At 40.1% G+C, this 25,074-nt stretch overlaps 1 protein-coding gene across 1 annotated transcript in view; it reads left to right on the plus strand.

Moving 5' to 3' along the window:
• NCKAP5 (NCK associated protein 5) overlaps positions 1-25,074 on the plus strand; it is a 520,582-nt gene that overhangs the window by 335,505 nt on the left and 160,003 nt on the right. The window contains exon 7 of the mRNA XM_028101367.2: positions 6,843-6,962. Within this exon, the coding sequence (XP_027957168.2) occupies positions 6,843-6,962 (120 nt within the window). The remainder of the gene's footprint in view (positions 1-6,842; positions 6,963-25,074) is intronic.

Genomic DNA, 25,074 nt, shown 5'->3' on the forward strand with positions numbered 1-25,074 from the left:
TTACCCCTTAAGAGAGACTTCCAAAAGCTTTCTTACCTCCTCATTTACATCTCCTTGAACAGACCTTAAGTCATACAGCCACACCTAACCAAGCTGACAGTGAAGTCTTTATTCTGGGTAGGTGCCTAGCTGAAAATGGATTTTCATAGTATTGTAGGAGAAGGGGAGAAATGGATGTTGAAGGGCATCTCACAATTTCTGTCACAGCATATTTGAAATGTTTTTTTTTCTTTTTCAAAGGCTTTAATTTTTCATTTGCTTTCCTCCTGTTGGAAACTCTATTCTCATTTAATTATAAACTTAAGGAATGGAGGAATCACTGTTGCAGCCCTGTGTGTAACTGTCGAGAACTTCTCATGCCTGTCTTTTTTTAATGGTGCCTCAGGAAAGAGACAAGGAAGCTATCTGGTACAATATAAAGGAAAATGGGACCCTTCAGGTCAGCCGCAAAAAGTAGGTACACAAATCCAAGTAATAACTAGTAAACAGATAAATCTACCTTGGTACAGTTAAGCAGTAAGACACAGAAAGACATGCTACTGTATGAGATAGCATACCTCAGGGACACTCTGGGGCAGGAAGAGATGCCAGGATTTTCAGAGATTCCAAAAGAATCATGTTCTGCAGGAACATGTACCTCCCAGTTTTTATAGGGACCATAAAATTGCTACAGGAAGACTCAAATTTCTTTTTAATTAAGAGCACAATACAGGAAATAAAATGTACTCCAAATGCAGATAAGAAAACGAATTCTAAAGAGGGATATAGCTGGCACAGAGTGAAAGCAGAAATTTTGAGTGATTTATCCAAGTCACAAAAAAAAATTTTTTTGAGGTGAAATTACAGTCATAACCGTTTTAGAATATATCGTTTGTTATGACACAAAGCAAATCTGCCATGAGCAACAAAAAAAGCATTTTTTTGGCATATCATGAACTGGCCCAGATAAGCATCTTGAAATAACAGAGTGTACTTCTTTTGCCCAATACTGATAAAAAAAAATTTATTTCCATGAACTTACCGTTTTCTGTTAAATGTACATATACTGTCCTAGTCAAGTAATTCAATTTATCTCAGAAACCTGTGGATTCCCTTAAGACAGCAGATTGTCCCTCCTTTAGATCAGTACAGCTAAAGTGACAATATTAAACCCAGCTCACTTCCATTTATGACTCCAAATCATAGGTGTGCAAATGAAATCAATAATTCAGGCCAAACTTATATTTTTGTCTGAAATATATTTTATCTTCATTAAGTCAGTTACACTCATTGAAAATGTAACTGTCCTAGGTTCTTTACTGTGGTTTTTTTGGTGTTTTATTTTTGTTTTTGCTTTTGGGTTTTTTTTTTTTTTTTGCCCCTATCATCAAACTTGGAAGAAAACCTTTTATTCTTTAGTCATTTTTCAGCATATCAACTTCAGCTTTGTCTGAATGTTCTTTAGGATAACCCAGTCAATATTTATATGGTGTTTTTTCTTTACCAACATGGAATAAGGCTCCGTATGGTAGAATCCAGCAATGCAGCAACCAGATAGGAGCAGAGTACAGTTTTGTAGCTTGTAGCTGAAAGAACTCCAAACTTCTACACATTTCCCTTGTGGAGGGACATTCGGGCCACCCGTGTCCACTCAGTGGCAATGGTGTGTGTAGGGTCCAGTTCCCGGAAAAGGGTCTGTTTATCTTTGCTGTGTATGTTACGAGTAGTCAGACTCAATGTCCAGCACTTTAAATGCACTAAGTCATTTTGTTCTCACTGCAACTCTGTAAGATGGGACTAAGAAAACAGTGTTCCCATAGCGCTGATGGCAAGAAGTGGCAAAAGCCTCTATGTTCAACCTAGGGTTGCCGCACTCCAAATCTTCCCTTTGCAATGTTCAGCCTCCACAATCCCCTTCGATCATTTACTGTTTTTCCCCTACTGTAGTTCAGCAGGCAGAGATGAGGCTGTGGAAATCAACAGATGGATTGAAATCCAATCATTAGATATGACCGCAGGAAATAGAACAAAAGGGCAAGGGAGCCAATGGATTTCTTAAAACTTCTGGAAACATTGCCAGTCCTGGCTAGCAAGAAAAATATTCAGGATCTGACATGTGTGTAGTCAAAACTGACTCTAAATCTGGAGTCAAGCTTTCTCAGAATCTGTCTGATTTTGGACCCCAGAATTTCAGTTGCTGAGGACCTTAGTGAGCATTTAATCCTGAGATTGTCAACCAGCTTCGATAATGGACTTAATTTACAATGATTACATAAACTTGTTTAGCCACCACCCAGATTAAAAATGTTTTAAGGGTGCCTGGGTGGCTCAGTCGTTAAACGTCTGCCTTCGGCTGAGGTATTGATCCCAGGGTCCTGGGATCGAGCCCCGCATCGGGCTCCCTGTTCCGCAGGAAGCCTGCTTCTCCCTCTCCCACTCCCCCTGCTTGTGTTCCTTCTCTCGCTGTGTCTCTGTCAAATAAGTAAAATCTTAAAAAAAAAAAAAAAGTGTTTTAATCCAAAGGTGTTTGGAATGAAGGCTTGCAGTATTCAGTTCACCACAGGACTAACCACTTCCCGTTCATTAGGGCTGGCCTGATTCAGGCACACATTTGTTACCTGCCTTGCCTTTTAGATATTTCACATTGAGGCCTTTGGTGAGTCTGAGAGATGGCTTTTCATTTTACATGAGTCTTAGCATCCTTGGCAAAGAAAGGACTGTATCAGTGACAGCCACTGAGAAGGAATGTTACAAGGAGAAACTCGTGGGTATGGTGGCCATTAAGCTTCGGGGAAGGAATGAGGTGGCATTGGAAAAGCCATCTCATGAAGCAGCTGAGACATGCATTCTCTTGAAGTTCTGTTTTGTATAGTAGCTCGGTTTACAGATCAAGGAACTAAGGCAAAACCAGGATAAGTTACATCCTCAAGGTCATGTGGGTAAGAAGGACCAGAGTCCAGACCCCCTAACTCCCAATCTGGTGTATTCCCATGATATGCCTTGCGTCTAAAATAGTTTTATCATGGGCGCCTGGGTGGCTCAGTCGTTAAGCATCTGCCTTCGGCTCAGGTCATGATCCCAGGGTCCTGGGATCGAGTCCCACATCGGGCTCCCTGCTCAGTGGGAAGTCTGCTTCTCACTCTCCCACTCCCCCTGCTTGTGTTCCCTCTCTCGCTGTGTCTCTCTCTGTCAAATAAATAAATAAAATCTTTAAAATAGTTTTATCACTATTATATCAGTTTTACATGATAAAATCAGATATAAATAGTTTTCATCAATAGTACAGTGATGTCACTATATGTCCAGCTTCTAAGCAATCAACCGTTTATTAGACTGACGGCAGCAGGGAACAGTTTAGTTCTAAATGCATTGAAGCAACTGTACTCATAGGTACTAGACAGCAGTAGATCCAGAATCTTCTTTAGCCCCAGAGCAGATGAAACTTGCCAGGATTACAATGCATGGATACTCAGGGAAGCTATGGTTTGAGATCATGAAGACGCACAGGGTCTTTCAGACCAGTGTATCATGTTGCTCAGTATATTTTGCCCTCACCTTCAGCTTTAATCCCATATTCTGTTTCCAACTGATAGTGATGGGCAGATTGCAAGGAAAACAGGTCTGCTATTTTCTTGAAGCCACTGTACTTTCTTATATGAGATTAAATGTAGTCAAACTGTTGGCTTTGTTTCCCCCCTGATAAAATCAGGTCTCTTTTTTATTGCAGAAGACACAACCCTGTATTTGCAGGGGGGTGGGGGTCTTCCTCCTGGGGTCTGAGATGTACTAGGAAAAAAAGAAAAAGAAGGATGTGAGAGAGAACAGATGACCCAGTCTCCTCAGTGAGCCAATGATGGCATCTAAGAAGAGAGCTCATTGGTTTCTTAACACCTTCCTTGGGAAGGGTGGTCTAGGTCTCACCTCTATCACTGTCAGGGTCACAATAACGGTGCTTGTAGACAACCTCCATGTGTCATATGCTACTTTATGTCAATGGGTTCTTGTAAGCACCCAGGACGCAGACAGCTGGCTCTCACCCTCTGCCGAGGTCTCACTATAGTTAGTGGTCAGAGAAATTGCTGTTTTTCTCTCTCTCTCTCTCTATCCGCCCAGTCTGGTTGTGCTTATGTGTGTGCACATGGGCACGCCTGCGTGGTTTTGAATACAGTTTCTTGGGCTGATCACTGTCTGACATCCCTTACGATCCACAGCTTGAGTAAAGAGAGCGAGAATATTAGAACAACACAGGCACTGATTCTTTAATGTCTACAGATTCTCAGAGCAGCTCAATTCTGTTGGTCAGTAATTGTAAGACCAGAGTCACATCCCTAAAGCCTTCCATTTCCTCTTCTGCCATGTGCTGATCTAGATGAGCCAAGAGTGATGATCATTTCTCAAGGTCAATAAATTGTGTTCCTGCTAAATGAACTTTTACCATCTTAAGTAACCATCATAGCCATTGAAATTTGGGCAACTGTACAAAAAATCTCTATAGAGTATGTTGATTTTTTTTCTTTTATTCTTTATTCTTTTTTTTTTTTTTTTTTTTTTACCCATCTGAAGAACTCTTTCAAGTTATCTCAGTTTTGCTGCAAAAATCATCAGTGCTGTTCCTTCCAGGTCTCCTTTCTCCTTGCAACCCCACACGTACATACTTCTCCCATTTCTTCATCTGCAAATGAGAATGATTATGTTTTCCCACCCAACAGGTACTATGAATATTTATTTACCTCACAGTCAGGTTTTATTAATTACTTAATTAGCAATACTGAAAACAATTAGTGTTTGGGGGCAGGGAGAATTATATGCATGCTAGGAACAAAAAGTAGAGTAAGTGTGACACAGACAGAGGTTGAATTCTAAATAAAGTAAATAAGTTTGGCCTTTTATTGTGAGCAGTGCCTAGGCCCCCAAAGTGGCCTCTGCCAAATGGCATATGTGCTCACGCTCACACACGCACTTCTGCCCCTGCCTTTGGCAGCTGCTGCCCTCCTAGATCTTGGACTCAGGTGCCTCATTCTGAACATGACATTTCTCCTCTATGCTCTGCATTTGTAGGTAGCAATCAGTTGGAAACATCCTATGCATAAACCCTACCCATTTAACTAAAAAGGTGAGGAGAGTATAAGCTGTGTGGTGAGCCTCACCATAGCCTATTTCCTTGCCCTTTGTAAGTAGAATCAATGATATATAATCTGGATATAATGAGGCTCTGGTAACGCCTCAGAAGCTGAATCTGTCTGGCTTCACACAAGGTTATGGACAGGCCCACTCACCTCTCTTTAGGGCTTGGGGTTAAGAGCTGTAGTCTCGAGCTCTGTCTTGCTTGCAGAGTCTTAAGTAAGTCCTGAAGCTGCCCCACATCAAAATATATAGATCCACAAACTGGAAGTGCTGAGAAACTTAGAGCCTCAATCACACTACCACTAGGGAATGGGACTTGTCATCATCATCACCATCCCTTTTAACAAAATAATCACACAGTTTATTAAGTTCCTACTATATGTGGTGTTTTGCCAGGTGATGGAATAAAAGAGTGTAAGAACAATCTGCTTGTGTTGTTGATTGTTAGGGTATCTTCTTATGCTTGCCTTTGAGGAACGTGCCATGTAATTGACAAGGTAAGTTCAGAGCATGAAAGATAAAATCAGTACAGAGTAGTGTATGCTAAATGCCCTGTAAGAGGCATTGAGGGCTTATTGGAGTTCAGGAAAAGGAATGGTCTTTGCGGGATGCCAGATAAAAGTGTCAGAGAGGAGACAGATACATTTTAAGGTGGACATCAGTCAAAATGCCAAAGTTGGACTAGACGGAAGAGGGGCTTGAGAAGGGACCATAATGGCAGGGTGGGGAGGGGGCGAGGATGGCAGGAATGCACAGAGGTTTTGGGAACAACAAGCAGACCGTTGTTCTTTAAATGGCAAGAGCAGAAACCTTTTTAAAAAACTTGAAAGTAGGGAAAGATCAGGTTTGACATGTAGAAAAGGATCAGCTTTTGAAGAACTTTGAACTGGGGCATCGTTCTACTTGGTCTTTCTTGAACCCCATCCAAGAGAGTACTTGTGGACAAGTACTATAAGTGTCTTTATCACAAGTGAGTTTGGAAGGCACATCCTTGGTGGATTCTGGAGAATCCTAAGGCTCCTGTGTTACAGCCTCCCTCATGAAAGTTGGGGAAAATGTCTCTGTGGTCTTTGAACTCTTCGAAAGAAGTGCTCCAGAAGGATGCCCAGGTATGGCTAGTCTACTTCTTCCCCAGCACCAAGATGAACCACCGCAAATACATGGAAATCCACCAGTTCAGAGCATGAGCAGGTTTCAAGTGGCCTTTTAAAGCTTTCATTTCAGAATTGCTTCTCTCTGTCTAAATGCATCACTGGCTCTATTAGCCCCAGCGTTGAAAATTTCAACTTGTTTCCACAAATGACAGCGAAAGGCTCTATCAAAAGTGATGGTTTCTTTAGTTCATCAAATCTCTATTCACTGCAAAACATTATTGTCCTTGTGGTTTGTGCTTTATGACTGCTTTTATGAAGACAGTGAAAAGGCAAAATATATAGGTGGAAACTCAAATTGACTTTATATCGCTAACATTTACCATCTTCAAAAATAGCATGCTAGATTAATGCACTTCTGATTCCAAGGTACTTTTTTTTTTAAATTGGTCTTCTCTGCACATAATAATTCTATCAGACAATGGGCTATGGGAGAAAACGTGTGTGATTTATTCCCCGGGGGCTTTGAAGAATAAAAATACTATTTTTATACTAATGTGTCTGAAATATCAGATAAAATATGGTTATAATATGCAAAAGTGTCTTTCAGTTACAGATTTTTTTCTTCTTTCACTGTGTTTGTTGTAGGATCTAAGGGAGGAATGTGTAAAGTTGAAAACAAGAGTGTTTGATTTGGAACAACAGAATCGAACGTTAAGCATCCTGTTCCAACAGCGAATCAGACCAACTTCTGATCTGCTCCTCCAGGTATGTGCTTATGTGGAAAACAATCCTTGCCACTGAAATGCTATTGACAAAAAGTTACTCTAGTTCAAAAGTTTCCAGTATCTCCATAGGCAAGGCATCGTGCATCAGAACCTGATTCTTTCCCTTCTCAAGGGATGTCATTAAAATTGAGCGTCTCTTAAATTTCTGACTTTTTAGAGCTACGTTTAGATAAAGAAATACATCAACAAATAATAAATAGGTAAAAGGGACCATCAGAAGGTGTCCTCTAGTAAACTAAGTGAAACTGTGGAATGGAGTCGGGAAATAATTGATTACTTCGGGGACTTGTATTAGTAATCTTGCATTCCGCGATAAGCAAGGAAGAGTTTTATGTGATGCCAAAGTACATTTCTTTATTCTCTGTAATCAAAAATTCTGCTGGGGTTTGTTTTTCTTTCATATCTGTCTCCATGCAGAGTTCCTCCTCACACACAATTCTTCCTATATTCTGCCTCAGTGTTTTTCAGGTTCTCCTTGTCTAAATGCTCTCACTGAACTCCTTCTTTACTTTCCTTCAGAGCATGCAAAGTTGTGGATAGTGAAACCATTTGAATCATTTTGAATGAGGTCCCTGACAAAGCACCAGAGAACATACCTGACTTCAGGGAGACACATGAATTGGCAAAGGGGGCTGGGAGGCTGATCTTTGCTGTTTCCCGGTTTTTTTTTTTAATCCTATTAATGTGTATATTTGCTCAAACAAGCTCCCATGAGCCTTGCTTAAAGAGCCCTTCTCTGGCTAAGTTAGCAAAGGGTAAGGTTTCTCAGGGACAATGTATGAAAAATAAACCCCAGCTGCCTGGCCTAATTGGCTGAGAGAAAGGGAAGAGACCAGAGGTATCCTCTAGACTCTACTGCCCAGCACTGTAACCACTAACTACGTGGTGTCATTGGAATTGAAAGCTAAATGAAAATTAAGTTCCTATGCCAAACTAGCCAGATTTGAAGTGTTGAAAAGCCTCATATGGACAGCGCCTACCATATCGGATGGTGCATATATAGAACGTTTCCATCACCATAGGAGATTCTACAGGACAACACTTTTCCAGACGGCTGGGACAGTGTTGTTAATTTACCCTCTGAACTTTGGCGTGAACATCTTTCCTTGACTCCTCAGGGAAGTAGCGAGAAATTGCCATTCATTTCATTCAAAGAAAGATGTTTGATAAAGCCGAACATCAAAAGTATAATTTTCCCCCCAAATGAAAATAAAACCATTCTCTGAATTGTACAGTGGATCTCATCTCCTAAATTAATTTCTTCTCTGCCTTATCTGTTAAAGCATAATTCATAATTTATGACTCAAAAATTATGCAGAAAAAAATTGTCTATCTCTATTCTCTTTCCTGGTCCCAACCACAACAAATGTTTGTCAGAGAGAATCTTGCATCTGTAAAAAGTTGTATTTCTTTTGCTCTCTCATATCAAGATCCAATATTATAATTACTTTTAACAGCTGTTGCATGTTCATGAATTTTTCCATCTTGCTTGGTTTAACTTCAGGCTTTTCTGGAACAATGTTTAAGAATCCATAGTCTCTGTTTATGAATCATGGTGGCATATTTCCATAATAAACACATGTGCCATAGATATTTAAACTTTTTCATTGGCTGTCACAAATTTCTGAAATCCATATCCAAATGGCAGGGAATGGTGTATATGCTATCAATAGATCTCAGTGTTTATTGATTGGGTATTTTCAGCCAACACACTTTATATTCCTCCCCAAATAGTCTTCCCTTCCAGGAGCCATTCTAATTTAAATAACATTTCTGAAAGATGGGCTGTTAATAGTTCTGTAAAGAAAAATGGTAGAAAGTGGGCTCCCTGCCCTCTACCATCTACAGCTCACAATCACAGAGAGATGGAGTTGCTGGCTTTTCAGGGGGTCTGTTAATTGTGTGACTCGTGATTTTTTTATTTTCTGGTGGCACAAATACATACTATGAAGCACTGGCTAAAGTAAAAGCAATCTCTGCTTGCTTTGTACCTATGGAAGCTCTATAATTATTTGTTGAATGGAATAATGAATAAATGATAAAATTTCTGGGAAATTTACAAAGGGAACCAGCTCCATGCTGAGGAAAACAAAACAAAACAAAACAAAAAACTCTAACCTGAAAATGAAATTCTTAAGAAGGGCAGTAATCTTCTGTGGCGATTCCAGTTTCTAGAATGGTATCTCTGGGACTAGGGGTGGTAACAAATCAGAGTATCAAGGCCCTCTGTATTAAAATCAATAATTTGAACTAAATTCCAAAGAATTGAGAAGTCAGTATAGCAAGTAAAATCCCAAAGTAATGTTCTTAATAGAACCTGAATCTCTAATTAACCTTATTTGAATCCACTGGCCAGATTAACCAACACTCACCATTTCTTCTTATAAATCATGTTAAAAAACACTCTACTCATCAAACATTGACAACTAATAGAGTTCTCCACTAAGTATACTTTCTTCTCTTACCAGTTGAGTTGAATGCTCACCATAAATGAGCCATCTTTGTAACTCATTATGTTTCTGCAAGTAGTATTTATGGTGATTATATCACTTTTAACTACTATATAAACCGATGAAATGTGATACCGAAAGAATTGTTTATATAAAACAAAGTTGAGTGCTTCAAAACCATCTATAAAGGTGAATCACTAAATAATTGTTTATGATCAAATGAAATATAGATGCCTAACTAAAAAAATTGTGGGAGCTGGAGAATTATCTTAAACATAGAGGCATTCTGCGTGCAAATTGCTTCCCAAGTGATTTTAAGTTCTTGTTACACTGTTAAGAAAACCCAAAACAAAGACATATGCATAAACAATGCATACAGCATGTGTTTGATGCCCCTCTCCCCCCGCCCCCCCGCCGCCAAAAAAGCCAAACAAAACAGACTGTAATGGATCCCTAGGCAAAGAAGTAGCTTTGGCCCTACCAACAACGTTATTTAACAAATGCATAGTGTTTACCACGTGTCAGATACATTTCTACAGCCTTTACAGCGCTTACCAATTTCATCTCCATTACAGTCCTATGAGGCAGGCAAGTATCCTTGCACCCATTTTTACAAATGGGGACTCTCAGGCACAAAGTCTCCCGGCTGGTAATCTAAACCCGTGATCCGGCTCAGGTCCCTCCCTTCTGCCTCCCTTCTCTGCTGCCTCTGCATGGAACACAAATGCGCATGAGGAACATTTTTCTGATTCTGTATTCTGACATTTTGATTAACTGGGCCACTTGTGATCAAGTCGGATCAGAGGACTTCTGCAGTGAAATCACAACAAGGAGACTACCATATTTACACATTTCTGAAAGCCTCTTGATAGTGGCATCCATGATTTTTCCCTCTCCTGTGGGTTCTGCTTTTGTCTTGTTTTGGACACCTGTGTTATCATTCTGATAAAACATTATTGTCATTTTTCTTTCCTAACACTTTTTTTTCTTTTCCTTCTCATCTGATATTTCAAAGTGTCCTAGTACCCATATCCTTAGGCCAAGATAGAAGGAAAAGAATGTTATAGTGTAGATTATTCACACAAACAGTTGGGAATCTGACAGCTTAGAACCAAGGTGTAAACATTTGCTGTCACTTCCTAGAGTGCTCTTTGTTTTGGGGGTTTTTTTCTTGCTAGTGTTTTGTTTTATGGTATTATTTCGTATGAGATGAGAGGATTTAAAAATTCTGTACTTCTGATTTATTCTTTTTTCCCCTAAATCTTTATGTTCAGAGCACAAATCTATCTATTCATGAGTCTGACTTGGCAGGACACTACACTATACATTCACCTCTCCCCACCTATCCACAAGCCGTGAATCCCAGTCGCTGAGACTTAACCCAGTGCTGCCATCTTTCAGGGGCCTTCAGGGTCACGGCAGTGCTCTTGGAACTTTCCCCTTGCTGAAGCTCCTAGAGGATTGATGAGCCATCCCACACAAGTCATGGTTCTGTATGGGAGTCTGGTATCCTAGTCTCTTGTGGCAGAGATGGTGGAGATCATGCAGTGCAACCCATAGGAACTAGGGATTTCCTGTCTCATTTCACCTAATTTGTGATTAATCTCTGTGAGGGCAAGAACTCTGCTGAATGTTGTGTTTTACCTCCCACCAATGTTATCACTGTTCATAATATGTATCCATTTTATATTATTGATGGTTCAACACTTAATTACATACCTTTTTTATGGAATATAGGTTTTGGTGGGCCAGAATTTTGTTTGTTTTTTCTATGCAGCAATCTCATTGCCTTTATTATTTTTTCTTCCAGAGTTATTAAGGTATAATTGACATAACATTGTATAGGTTTAAGGTGTATAAGAGAAAGATTTGATATATGTAAATATTATGAAATGACCACCACAATAAGTTAACAGCCAACACCTCACATACTTGCAAATTTTTTTCTTGTGGTGAGAACATTTAAGATCTACTTATTTAGCAGCTCTCAAATATACAATACATATTGTCAACTCTAGTCACCATGCTATACATTATATATCCAGGATTTATTTATACCTGCAAGTTTTGACCACCTTCATCAGTTTCCCCCACCCTCCCATTCTCAACCTGTGGCAACCACCAATCTCTTCTCTGTCTCTATGAGTCCTGTTTTATTAGGTACCACATATAAGTAAGATCATATGGTATTTGTCTTTTTCTGTCTTAGCATAATGCCTTCAGCGTCCATTCACGTTGTTACAAATGCCAGGATTTTCTTTTTTGTGGCTGAGTAATATTTCATATGTCACACTTTGTCCATTCATGTGCCAATGGATTGTGTATGTGTGTGTGTATACGTGTGAGTTTGTATCATGTTTTCTTTATTCATTCATCTATTAATGAACACTTGTATTGTTTCCATCTCTGGGCTATTGTAAATAATACTGAAATGAACCTGAGTGTGCAGATATCTCCTTGAGATAATGATTTTGTTTCCTTTGGTTATATGCCCAGAAGTGGCTGAATCATATGGTTGTTTTATGTTTAGCGTTTTAAGGTACCTCCATGCTATTTCCATAGAAGCTGTTACAGTTTACACTCCTTCCAACAGTGAATTCTCACCAGCACTTGTTATTTCTTGTCTTTTTGATAATACTCATTCTAACAGGTGTCAGATGGTATCTCATGGTTTTGATTTGCAATTCGCTGGTGATTAGTGATATCAAGCACATTTCCATGTACCTGTTGGCTGTTTGAATATCTTCTTTGGAAAAATGTCTGTTCAGGACCTTTGCCCATTTTTAAATGGGGTTATTTGATTTTTTTGCTATTGAGTTGTATGAATTTCCTATATATTTTAGGTATTAACCCCTTATCAGAAGCATAGTTTGCAAATATTTTCTCCCATTCCATAAGTTGTCTTTTTTTGTTGATCATTGTTTTGTTCTGAAGAATCATTTTAGGTTGATGTAGTCTCACCTGTTTCTTTTTGATTTTGTTGCTTGTGCTTTAGGTTTTATATCCAACAAATCATTGCCCTGATCCATTTCAAGGAGGTTTTTTTCCCAGTGTTTGCTCCTAGGAGTTTAACGGTTTCAGGTCTTACATTTAAGCCTTAACCCATTTTAGGTTAATTTTATGTGTGGTATAAAATAGTTTTTTTGTTTCATTCTTTTGCATGTGAATATCCAATTTTCTCAGCACCATTTATTAAAGACTGTATTTTCTCCATTGAGTGTTCTTGGTTCTTTTGACTAATATTAGATAACCATATATGCATGGCATTTCTTGGGGGGGTGGTCTCTCACTTTTGTTCCATTAGTCTATGTGTCTGTTTTTATGCCAGTATCACTTTATATTGACTACTATGGCTTTGTAATATATTTGAAATCCAAAAGTGTGATGCCTTCAGCTTTGTTCTTTTTTTCTCAGAATTATTTTAACTATCTGGAGTTCTAAACTAATTTTAGGATTTTTTTCCTATTTCTATAAAAAAAGTCATTGAAATCTTGACAGAGATTTTATTGAATCTATACATGGTTTGGAGTATTATAGACATTTTAACAAAGTTAGCTTCTCCAACCCAAGGACACAAGATATCTTTCCATTCATTTGTGTTTTCTTCAGTTTCTTTCATCAGTGTTTAGTAGTTTTCAGTGTAGAAATTTTTCACCTCCTTGGTTAGATCCATTCCTAAGTATTTTATTGGTTTCATGCTATTATTAATGGGATTATTTTCTTTATTTCTTTTTCAGGTAATTCATTGTTAGTGTATAGAAATGCTGCTGATTTTTTTTTATGTTGATTTTGTATCCTGCAACTTTACTGAATTCATTGATTAAGTCTAATAGCTTTTTGGTGGAGTTTTTAGGATTTTCTATATGTAAAATCATGTCATCTGCAAATAGAGACACTTTTATTTTGTTCTTTCTGATTCTGGTGATTTTTATTTCTTTTCCTTGCCTGAATGTTCTGTAGACTTCCAGTACTCTGTTGAATAGGAGTTGTGAGGATGGGCACCCTTGTCTTATTCCTAATCTTAGAGGAAAAACCATTTGTCACTGAGTACAATGTTAGCTATAAGCCTGTCATATGTCGCCTTTATTATGTTGATGTATATTCCTTCTACACCGAGTTTGTTGAGAGTTTTTATCAGGAAAGGACATTGAATTTTGTCAAGTGCTTTTTCCATCCCTACTGAGATGATCAAATGATTTTATCTTTTATTAATGTGATGTATCACTTTTATTCTTGTATGTTAAGCCATTCTTGCATTTCAGAGATCAATCCCATCTGGTCATGGTGTATGATCTGTTTTATGTGCAGTTGAATTTAGTTTGCAAGTATTTTGTTGAGAATTTTGCACCAACTTTCATCAGGGATATTGCCTACAGTTTTCTTTTCTGGTAGTGTCCTTATCTATCTTTGATATCTTGGTAATACTAGCTTTGTAAAATGATTTGGGGAGTGTTCTGAATTCTCCAATTTTTTTTGGAAGAGTTTGGGAAGAATTGGCATTAATTCTTATTTAAGTGTTCAGTAAAATTCACCAGCAAAACCTCTGGTCCTAGGCTTCTCTTTGTTGGGAGGTTTTGGATTACTGATTCAATCTTTTTACTCATTACTAGTCTTTTCAGATTTTCCCTTCATGATTCAGTTGTAGTAGGTTTCATATTTCTCAACATTTTTCCCTGTTTTTTTAATAGGTTGTCCAATTTATTCGCATATAATTGTTCATAGTAATTGGCATATAATCATTCATAGTAATCTCTTATGATCCTGGTATTTCTGTGTTATCATTTGTAATGTCTCCTCTTTCATTTATAATTTATTTGATTTGGGTCTTATATCTCTTTTTTTTCTTGGTTAGTCCAGCTAAATGTTTATCAATTTTATTTATCTTTTCAAAGAGCCATCTTAGTTTTGTTAATCCTTTGTATTGTTTTCCTGTTCTCTATTTCATTTATTTCTGCTCTAATCTTAATTATTTCCTTCCTTCGGCTAACTTTGGGCTCAGTCTTTCCTTTCTTTCTAGTTCCTTGGGGTTAAAATTTAGATTATTTATTTGAGGTTGTTCTTTTTCCTTGATGTATGTGTTCATCACTGTAAAATTTCCTCTTGGAACTGCTTTTGCTGTGCCTTATAAGTTTTGATATGTTGTGTTTTCATTTGTTTGTCTCAATATACCTTTATTTTTAATGTTTTGAGTTCTTCTTTGATCCATTGGTTGTTCAAGAGTGTATTGTTTAATTTTCATGTATTTTTGAGTTTCTAGTTTTCTTCCTGTTACTGATTTTTAGTTTCATACTAATGTCAGAAAAAAAAAAAAAAACACGGATGATTTCAATATTCTTAAATTTGCTAAGACTTGTTCTTGCCTCGCATATGATCTATCCGAGGAAATGTTCCCTGTGTGCTTAAGAATAATGTGTACCCCACTATAGTTGGATGGAATATTCTATGTGTGTTTGTTAGGTCGATTTGGTCTCTAGTATTGTATAAATCTGCTATCTCTTTATTGATTCTCTTTATGTATGATCTATCTACTGTTAAGAATGGAGTATCGAAGGGGCGCCTGGGTAGCTCAGTCGTTAGGTGTCTGCCTTTGGCTCAGGTCATGATCCCAGGGTCCTGGGATCGAGCCCCGCATCAGGCTCCCTGCTCCGCGGGAAGCCTGCTTCTCCCTCCCTGACTCCCCCTGCTTGTGTTCCCTCTCTTGCTGTGTCTCTCTCAGTCAAATAAATAAATAAAATCTTTAAAAAAAAGAAAAAGAAAAAAATGGGGTATCGAAGTTCTCTCTTACTGTACTGCTATCTCTCTGCTTTCAGTTCTGTTAATATATTCTTTACATATTTGGGTGTTTCAATGTTGGGTGTATAATATTTATAATTACCATATATTCTTGATGGATTGACCCTTTTATAATTATATAATGACCTTATTTGTCTCTTTTGACCATTTTTAGCTTAAAGTCTGCTTTGTCTTATATAAGTATAGCTACTCCTGCTTTTTTTTTCTGGATTACCATATTTGAAATATCTTTTTCTATCCCTTTACTTTCAGTCTATGTGTGTCTTTAAAGCCAAAGAAAGTCTCTTATAGGCAGCATATCATTGGATATTTTTTTAAAACAATCCATTCAGCCATTCTAAGTCTTTTAATTAAAGAATTTAATCCATTTATATTTAATTATTGATAACTAGGGACTTACTATTACCATTTTATTGTTTTCTGATTTTGTAGGTACTTTGTTCCTTGCTTCTTATCTTACTGTCATCTTTTGTGATTTGTTGATTTCTTGTAGCAGTGTACTTTACTCCTTTATGATAATCTTTTGTGAAACTGCTACAGGTTTTTCCTTTGTGGTTACCATGAGGCTTATATGAACTATTTTTATATTTATAATATCCTATTGTAAGCTGATAACAACTTAACTTGGATAGCAAACAGAAGCTTTACATTTTCTTTTCTCCCCTCACATTTTAGGTTATTGATGTTACAATTTATATAGTTTTATATTGTATATTCAATAACAAATTATTGTTCTTATGGTTATTTTCAATGCATTTTCTTTTACTTAAAACCAGAGTTATAAGTGAACTATACACCGTCACTATGATATTAGAATCTGTCTTTGACTATATATTTATCATTACCAGTGAATTTTATACATGTAGTTATATGTTAATTAGCATAGCTTTATTTCCACATAAAGAACACCTTTTAGCATTTCTTATAAGTCAGGTTTAGTGGCTATGAACTTCCTCAACTTTTTTTTGGTAAGGAAAGTCTTTTATCTCCTTCATTTCTGAAGGATGGCTTTACTGAGTATAGTATTTTGGGTTTAGGTTTTTTTTCTTTCTTTCTTTCTTTCAATATAATTAATATATCGTGCCATTTTCTCCTAACTTGCAAAGTTTCTATTGAGAAATTCACCCATGGTTTTATGCACATTCCTAGGCATGTGATATGTTACTCTTCTCTGCCTATCTTCAAAATTATCTGTTTGTCTTTGACTTGAAAAGTTAATTATTATTTGTCTCAGTGTAGCCCTTTCATGTTCAACCTGTTCAGGAATTTTTAGACTTCATGAATTTGGTTAACCTTTTCTCTCCCCAGGTTTAGGAAGTTTTCAACCATTTTTGCTTTAAATATATATTCTGTCTTTTTCTCTTTATCTTCTCTGCCGGGATTCTCATAATGTGTGTATTGTTTTTTCTTGACTATGCCCTATAAGTGCTATAGGCTTTCTTCACTTTTTTTCTTTCTTTTTTTTTTCTTTTCTTTCTTTTGGATAATTTCAAATAATCTATTTTCCAGCTTACTAATTTTTTTCTTCTATTTGGTTGAGTCTGTTGTTGAAGCTCTCTGTTGAATTTTTCAGTTATTGTATTGTTCAGCTTTATGAATTCTGTTTGTTGTGATCACTTCTCGGCCTTTTGGCTAAGATTAAGTGTAGTATGAATTCTGTTTGTTTTTCTTTTTGGACGGTTTCTTTTTCTTTGTTGATGTATTCTATTCCTAACTTTGTGTAGTTGCCTGTATGTTCGTGTAGTTTGCTAAACTTCTTTAAGAGGATAATTCTGAATTATTTTTCAGACAGCTTATAGATCTCTATTTCTTCAGGAATAGTTATTAAAGCTTTAGTAGTTTCTTTTTGTGGCGTCATATTTACCTGATTATTTATGGTCCTTAATTTCTTTCCTTAGTATCTACACATTTGAGTAAGTGGTCTCATCTTCCAGACTTCACAGGTTTGCTTTGGCAGAGACAGTTCTTCACTAGTCAGCTTATCTTAGGTTTCAGAATAGGTCAGCTGGTAGCATTCTTGAAAAAGTGGGGCTTGCTATCGGCAACTCTATTTGGGTTAGGCACTGTTCTAGATCCTAGGTGGAGAATGCCACTGGCTAGGAACAGTTGATAGGACTGCTGGCTTGGTTCCCTTCCAAAATGAAGCGGTAGGATGGGCTCCACAGTTGCCTATATATGCTGGTCAGGCTTTCTAATTGGGTGGGAGTGGGTGCTATACACAGCAGTTGAGCAAGCCTGTGAATTTGCTTCCCTGGCTGGGAAAGTTGTTACACCTTGTTGGTTGTGGACCAGAATCAGGAAGAACTGTCCACTGAGCTCCCTGGTCAGACAAGGCCATCAGCTCTACTGATGGGCAGGGCCGCTGGCTGGGTTCTCTGAGTGCCACCACAAAGCATGGCTCTGCAGTGGGCCATGCAGCCCCCTGGTGCTCTGGTTATACTTCCTGGTGATGAGACAGAGGACTATTATACTCAGCAGTAGGTGGGGCCATGAGCCCACTTCCTTGTCTGGCTGGTACAGCAGAACAGGTTTCAAAGCTGGCATAACTCACTGACCAAGGACCCAAATCAGGCATAACTGTACACCAAGTTCCCTGGCCAGATGAGGTCACCAGCTGGGCTCTGCAGATGGTAAGAGCTGCTGGCTGACCTCTCTGCTCAAATGCCATTATAAGTGGGGTTGTAGGATGGGCTACACAGCTTCCCAGGTGCTCTGGTTAGGTTTCCTGGTCAGGTGGGGTTGGAAGCTACAGTGGTAATTGGGGCTACAAATTTGCAGAACAGGCCCAAAGGCTGGCACAGCTCATTGTTTGGGGACCAAAATCAGGCAGAACTACATACTGAGTACCCTGGCCTGATGGGATCATTAGCTTGTCTCTGCAGATTGGCAAAACCGCTGGCTAGGATCTCAGGCACCACTGCAAGGAGGAGGTTGGCCTACCCAGATCCAAGCACTGGTGGCTGTACGCCCTGCCCCTCTTTTCTGTCCCAATCTGATCTCCAGGGCTTAGGCTCCACAGATTCCTCTGCAATCCCCATTGGATGAGATCCTAGTGAACCTCCCAGGAAGTGACCCACAATGCTGGGGGACCTAGATGTCCACGTCGGACGCTCTTTCTCCCAGTAGAGAAATCAGGTCCTGGGGGCCTCTTGGGGCAGTGGTCTGGCAGCCTTGCGGACAGGTGGCAGTCAGAGTGTGGCTGTTCCTCTTACCCTTCTGATGTTGTCCTTCTTGGTCTCTGTAGTCCAGAGGGGTGCTTCAACCTCACCCCTGTGTTTAGGGATTTTCAGAGCGGTGTCCTATCTACAGATGGTTGGTCTTCTGGTGAGGGGGACTGGAGTCGAGAACAACCTCTGCCACCATCTTGATGACATCACTGTTGAGGGGGATGTTTCTAACTGCAATAAGACTGTCATCTTAGTTTGAAGACTGCCTTTTTCTGTCCACTTAGATGTGTTTTTCTATCAATTTCCCTGTTGCTGGGTACCCAATTCATATTTTTAATCCTTTTTTTAAAGATTTTATTTATTTATTTGAGAGAGAGCGAGCACGAGGTGCTGGGAGGGCAGAGGCAGAGGGAGAAGCAGGCTCCCGCTGTGCAGGGAGCCCAACACAGGGCTCAGTCCCAGGACCCCGGGATCACGACCTAAGCAGAGGGCAGATGCTTAACCTGCTGAGCCACCCAGGCGCCCCTTTAATCCTTTTATTTATTTCTGAGAAGCAGAGATATTTTTTTTTAGGCATTTACACTCCTTGCTACCGTAGAACCTGTGATTGCATAGTGAGCACAGCCCTGTGGAGCTACCCAGAACTTGAACTGTCAGTTAATAACCAACACGACGGTATCTTCTCCAGAGCATTTGGTCAGTCTGAGAATTAGAAAACATCAACCATGTTAAATGTTTTTAAATGTATGTATTTGCTTTTTAAGAGGTGTGTACACATCTGCCTTTAGGGCGCTTTCTCAATATACACAGTTGAAGTGAGAAGTGAGATGAAAAGAAGAGGAGACTTCGGAGTAACACAGAGGGTAGTAAGGGAGGAGCAGGTGAGTGGGTGAAGGGCTAGGTAAACAACGGGACAATGGTTCTTCAGTTCTGGAGATGGAAACTTTTCATTCAGATGGATCAGTGCCTCTCGTGAGCCACAAGCTAAGAAGGCATCAGGAGAAGAGGCAAACAAAACAAAACAAAATCCATACATATTTAGAACAGCTATCTGACTTCCCGCACTGCTAAGATACACAACATTTGCCTTGTGAGTTTCTAAAATTGATCAGCTCTTCCCTTGCGATGCCTATGTGCCAGGCATAGAGGTGGCCTCTGGCTCTGCCCTGCAGACCTGGGATCTAATTTAGAAAGACCCGCAGGGTGACAGGAGAAGCAGTCCAGTGATGTTGGAGGGATGGTGAGTGACACCAGGGCCCAGATGGCACAGTACCACCAGCGCTGGTCTGTTATCCTGCATGATCAGAGGACTTTGGTGGCTTCATTGTGGGCATCTGTCAGACCTGAAAACAGAAGGAATGTGCAGCAGGGACTCTCACTCATGCCATAAACCCTGGAAAGGGTATTCACTTGTCTGAAGTACAGAAAGTGGCCTTTCTGAGAAGTAAAGGACACTTTGAAAGATCACACAGCCTCTGCAGGGCAGGGCTTTCAATGATTAGATGCCCCACACAAGGCTGGTTTGGGATCAAGTATGAGCAGCAGAGAATATGAGAAAGAACCTTCAGGGTTATGGCAAGATGTGATTTCCCACTCTTCGTCATGCATCCAAGGCCCTCTATAGACTTGCTTCACCCTCAACGGCTTCATTTTTCTTTTTCTTTTTCTTTTTTTCCTGACACAAATTCTTTACTCTAGCCAAGCAGAAATACTTTCACTCCACGGAGCATGACACAGGTCTTCCTTCAACAGTTCCATTTCGTATGTCAGTCCTGGGTCCAGACTGCTACTCCTCCCACCCTGCCCACCCACTCCTGCCATTCCTCTTCTTTCATTTAATAAATCTGAGGCACCCAAAGGACGCCAGTGCTGGGACTTCAGTGGTGAAATGCATCTCCTCAACAGCCGTGGTCCCCAAGTCCCCTGGAGAAGATAGTGACGTGGTGAGGGGCACGCGACACAATGCTGCAGGTACAGCACAGCAGGGACAGGGTACTAACTGCGGTGGGCCAGGAGCTTGGGGATGGCCTAACCCAGGAAGTAATGCCCCCGCTTGAGTCTAGAAAACAGAATTCAAGTTTGTGAGGTGGACAAGGGAGAATATAAACACAAGCCAGAAGGAAGAGCCTGTGCAAGGATATGAAGGCGTGAGGAAGTCTGTCTCCTGCTTCCCATCCTGTTGGATAGTCACGCGCTTTGGAAGTGCTCCAGGAAGAAAATTGCGCCCCCCACCCCTCTCAATGTCCTACACACACTTTGCTCAGCAGGTTCCAGCCTGTATCAATCTGTCACTTTGTAAATATGCTAAATTTTTTTTCATACATGTTTGCTCTTCATTCCCAAGTCAGTTGAGGGTATTTTCAAATTTTGCTTGTTGTTTGTTTGTTTTTATGCAAGACCAGGCTTCCTAGTCCATGCATTATGACTGAACGCCGTGTTATGATGTGCTTCCTGTCAGCGTTATATTGTTATCAGGGGTAGAAGTGGTCTGTTATAAGGAAGCCAGGGCACTACTCCTAGTCTTTACTTGGTTGCTTTAGCTTTTATCTTTAACATGGGGACCAGGGCCTTGCCTTGGTGACCTTTGAATTTTCTCAATACATAATTTAAACAAAAGTGAGCCTCAGTAAATGTGGAGTGAATGAAGCACTGAGTGAACCTCTGGGACGCATGGAAGGCTTGCCAACAAGGGGGTTAGAAGGAAATGGCTTCACAAATGAGGCAACCATAGTGAGGGAAAGAAAAGAAGGGAGTGGGCACAGTCGTTAGGGCACTGTGTACATACAAGAAGAAAGACTTCACAGTCTTATGTTTGGATAAGTTGGAACAACCAGGGAACTTAAACTTTTTCTTTAAGAGGTGGGATGCAGAGGGAGAGGAAGAGAGAATCCCCAGGCAGGCCTCATGGCCAGAATAGAGCTGACACAGGGCTCCATCTCAAGACCCTGAGATCATGACCTGAGCCAAAATCAAGAGTTGGGTGCTTAACTGACGGAGCCACCCAGGCGCCCCAGTCTCTCCTTTTAAATGAACTCGAGTTTTGTTTTTGCATTTGCTTTATCTCTTCCTGTTGCCAGTGAGACCTCAGGGTTCCATCTTGGAATTGTTTGTTCCCCGTGGCTGTAGAGAATCGTGTTACATAGATGTGCCTTTGGCTGAGGAACTAATGTTTCCATATTTTTTCAGAGGGATGAGTTTTTCTCTCTCCTATCCTGACCCCCTACCCAAACTTTAAGTTACTTAACGGAAGGCACCCAGCTTCCTGTTTGCTCTATCCTCCTAAAACTAGATGTGCCCCAAATATTGCTTTCAAGAGCCCATGGCTATTTCTGCCTAAACCATCCTCCGACCAGAGACAGTGAAAAATCTCAAGCCACAAGACCAGTATGGCAAACTGAAATGCCCTAAGGGGCTGAGCCAGGTGAAGGAATAAGCAAAGGAGCTTGTGTACTCTGCCGCCAGTTCCAGCCCATGGGGACCACGTGGAAATGCTGATTGGGTGTTGCCATAGCTTTAGGTATTTTAAGAACCTGGAAATGCAGACTTTTGTGGGCAACCCCTCGATTTTTAAATATTGGCACCCGATTCAGCTATTTTAGAACACCAAGGAAGCCCAATAAAACATCTGTGGTCCATATTTAATCTGCAAATTACCTGCTTTTCTTTCTTGGGTGTAGAGATGGTAGGTTTATCTTAAAATCTGATATCCATGCTCAGAACACCTGGTACCAGACTTCACAGTCATGTTCATAGGACAGCCAGAATATGTTGCTATAGTCATTATCTCAACAGAAATTCATTGAGCACCTACTGAGGACACAGAGGTTATCATTTAACATGGAGACAAGTAATATGAAGAAACAACTATGCAGTAGAGTAGTAAATGAAACAGAAACATTTACCAGCCAAGGAAAGAGTGATTGACACTATCTGGGTTATGAGGGAGGCCTTAGGAGGTGGTGATCACTAACCTGAGCTTTGATGGACGGATAGGAGTTCGTTAGGGTAACAAGGTTCCAAAAAGCAATCTGCGGACTAAACTCGTGACTAAGCTTAATACTGGAACTTACATTTATATTAACCCTGCATCCTGGTTTTAATCAGAGCTCTAAAATCTTAAAATTGCCTTAACCTGTTTTGGTCTTATTTGGTCTTCCCAGTCCCTTCCAACAATATCAGATTAACCCACTGAGCTCTGAAGACAAACCAACACCTGTGAGGAGCGTCATGCTAATTGAATTCTCTGTCACTATGACCTTCAACAAGGATTCTTTCTAGCTTTTTATCAGAGGAAGAATCTACTTAAGCTGAATTAAGAAAACTGATGAAAAATGAAAAGCCGTCTGTGTCTAAGGTTTGTTTTAAGGATTTTAACATTAAACAGGTTCAAAACCTGAACATAAATCAACATTATGTTGAAATTGACTAAGTCATTGAAATGTAAATTTGAGAAATGTACCTTGTAGCATGCAACATCCAGACTGTATATATTTTTTCATATTTCAAACGCATAAGAAGGCCTGATGATCCTGGATTTAGCGAATTTCATGCGGTAAACGTTTATCACAGTAACCTTAAAAGCTCCCCCAGTAAAAATTGTTATTAAGTGTTACATTTTTATGCATTTTGGATAAATGTAAGGATTTGGAAATGCAAGGGACAGAAAGTACTGAGAGAGGAATGGTGATGTTTACCTGGGGATTTGATTATGCAGATTGGAGAATTAATTTCTTGGCACTCAAAGCAGTAGAATGTCCATGGCTATCAGTGGATGTCACACCAGGGAAATCTTATTCCTGGTACAAAAAGATTGAGTAACCCAAACTCTGACATAAAAGACCAGTGTTTCCAGGAGTGAAAAGCAATTTGGCTTTGTTTTATCACTTCTCCTGCTGTGAGGGTGCACTTGTCTGAAACCTACCCTGATATAACCGAGAGCCACTTTCTGGAACCAGGCAGCAATTCCCAGTCTGCTGCAACTATCCAGGAGACTCCAGAACAAGTCTTTAACCTATCAGGCTTCACCAAAAAAGAATATCATTGAAGTCTTGGCTGCATGGGTCAGGGAAGGGAGGGGAGAAGAGGGTATACACCAAAAAGGCAAATAGAAGCATCTGGAAACTCTCAGCAAAGACTACCCACACCAGGCGGCACCGCCATGAGGAGAGAACTTGAGGCAGGTCTCAAGCTCCGTGTAGCTTGGGGTGGTCAGACCCTAGAAACAAATGGGATTGACCTTCAGTTGTGCCTGGACCCTGGTCTGCTGCCATTGCTCCGAAATGTGCTAGGACTTGGCTCACAGTAGCTTCTCAACTGGTCAGAGAAACAGAGATAAATACTCTCAGGGCAAGGTACTCTTCTCTCCTGACAATCAATGCATAGCTTGTGTCCCTGGCTGCCCCAGAACAGTGGAGACCAGCTTCAAGGACGAAAGGACACCTACCACCCACCTACCACCGCTGTCACACACATACACACCCAGGCCCCAGTCGAATTTTCCAAAATTCTGATGGAAATCTTCGCACGAGTGAGATGGTAGGGCGCCTTTGTGAGGTTGAAAAACCAGGGGAATTATCACTGCATCTCCGGTTCATAAAGCCATCTTTATCCAGCCCAGTTGTAGCAGCCTTTCCTGCCTTTCTATCAATCAGTTACTCTCAGCCTCGTGTCTCCAAATCAAGAACTAATATAGTGCCCGCTTTTTCTGCTTTGAGGTCAACTTTATACCTTCTTAGTAGACAAAAGTCATCGCACTGAATCCTTCCTATAAGCCTGAATTATTCTTGCTATTTTACGAACAGGAAAACAAAATTTCTAGAGGCTGCTCTTGCTTCTTAAACCGGGTCCTTCTGCTCCAAAGCTTCCTACTGCAAACGTCCTTGCGCTCATCTCCAACTGAACCTTCATCGCTTTCCCTGGGCCTGCACAGGCAAAGGATATTGCAGTAGCTCTCAGCAAATTAGCCCATTAAAGGGTCTGTTTGGAATTAGCAATGTGTTGCACTTTACACAAATCAAGTTAAGTACGTTTGGGCAGTGGCCTAAGAATCTGAATTATGGACAACACCATTGTCGGCATAATTCATATTTCCCCGAATAAGGACAATGAATCTAATAACCTAGTAACATGATCAAATGACTTTCCCTAGAAACATGTTTATGCCAAGGAATAATAGAGTCGGAATATTACGTCTCAACTTTCGAGAGCGTGTGATCTACCTGCCTCGCTATCTGATAGATTGATTTGTGCCCAGGACAAGGTCACGTCGTCTGTTTAGATCAGACTGGAAGCCAGGCATCCTGATTTCCAGCATTGTGCCTTTCCCACCACACAGGTGGGGTAATACATTTGAAATTTACCTAAATTAAGGAGGAGGGAGAGCTTGTCCTGAGAAATGTGCTTGGGGCATAATGGGCAGCTTTGGGAAATGGTTTAGATGGTGTGGGCTGGCTGAAATCCTCCAAGTCCAAGGAGGCATGTGGGAGAGAACCAAAGAGGTTTGGGAAGGGGGTGGGGGTGGATGCATTGTGTGAACAGCAGGTGCTGAGATCCAAGCTGGCTTGGATTCAAGTCCCCACTCCATCACAGTTCGCTTGGGTGACCTTGGACAGATTACTGAAATTCCTAGAACCTTAACTTTTGCCTTTCTATAAAGCAGAGAGGGGTGCCGAAAATGCCCAGC

The sequence above is a fragment of the Eumetopias jubatus genome, unplaced genomic scaffold (genome assembly GCF_037043125.1).
Source record: "Eumetopias jubatus isolate StellerSeaLion01/CBP00866 unplaced genomic scaffold, mEumJub1_p1.0 scaffold_3, whole genome shotgun sequence".
Lineage (NCBI taxonomy): Eukaryota > Metazoa > Chordata > Mammalia > Carnivora > Otariidae > Eumetopias > Eumetopias jubatus.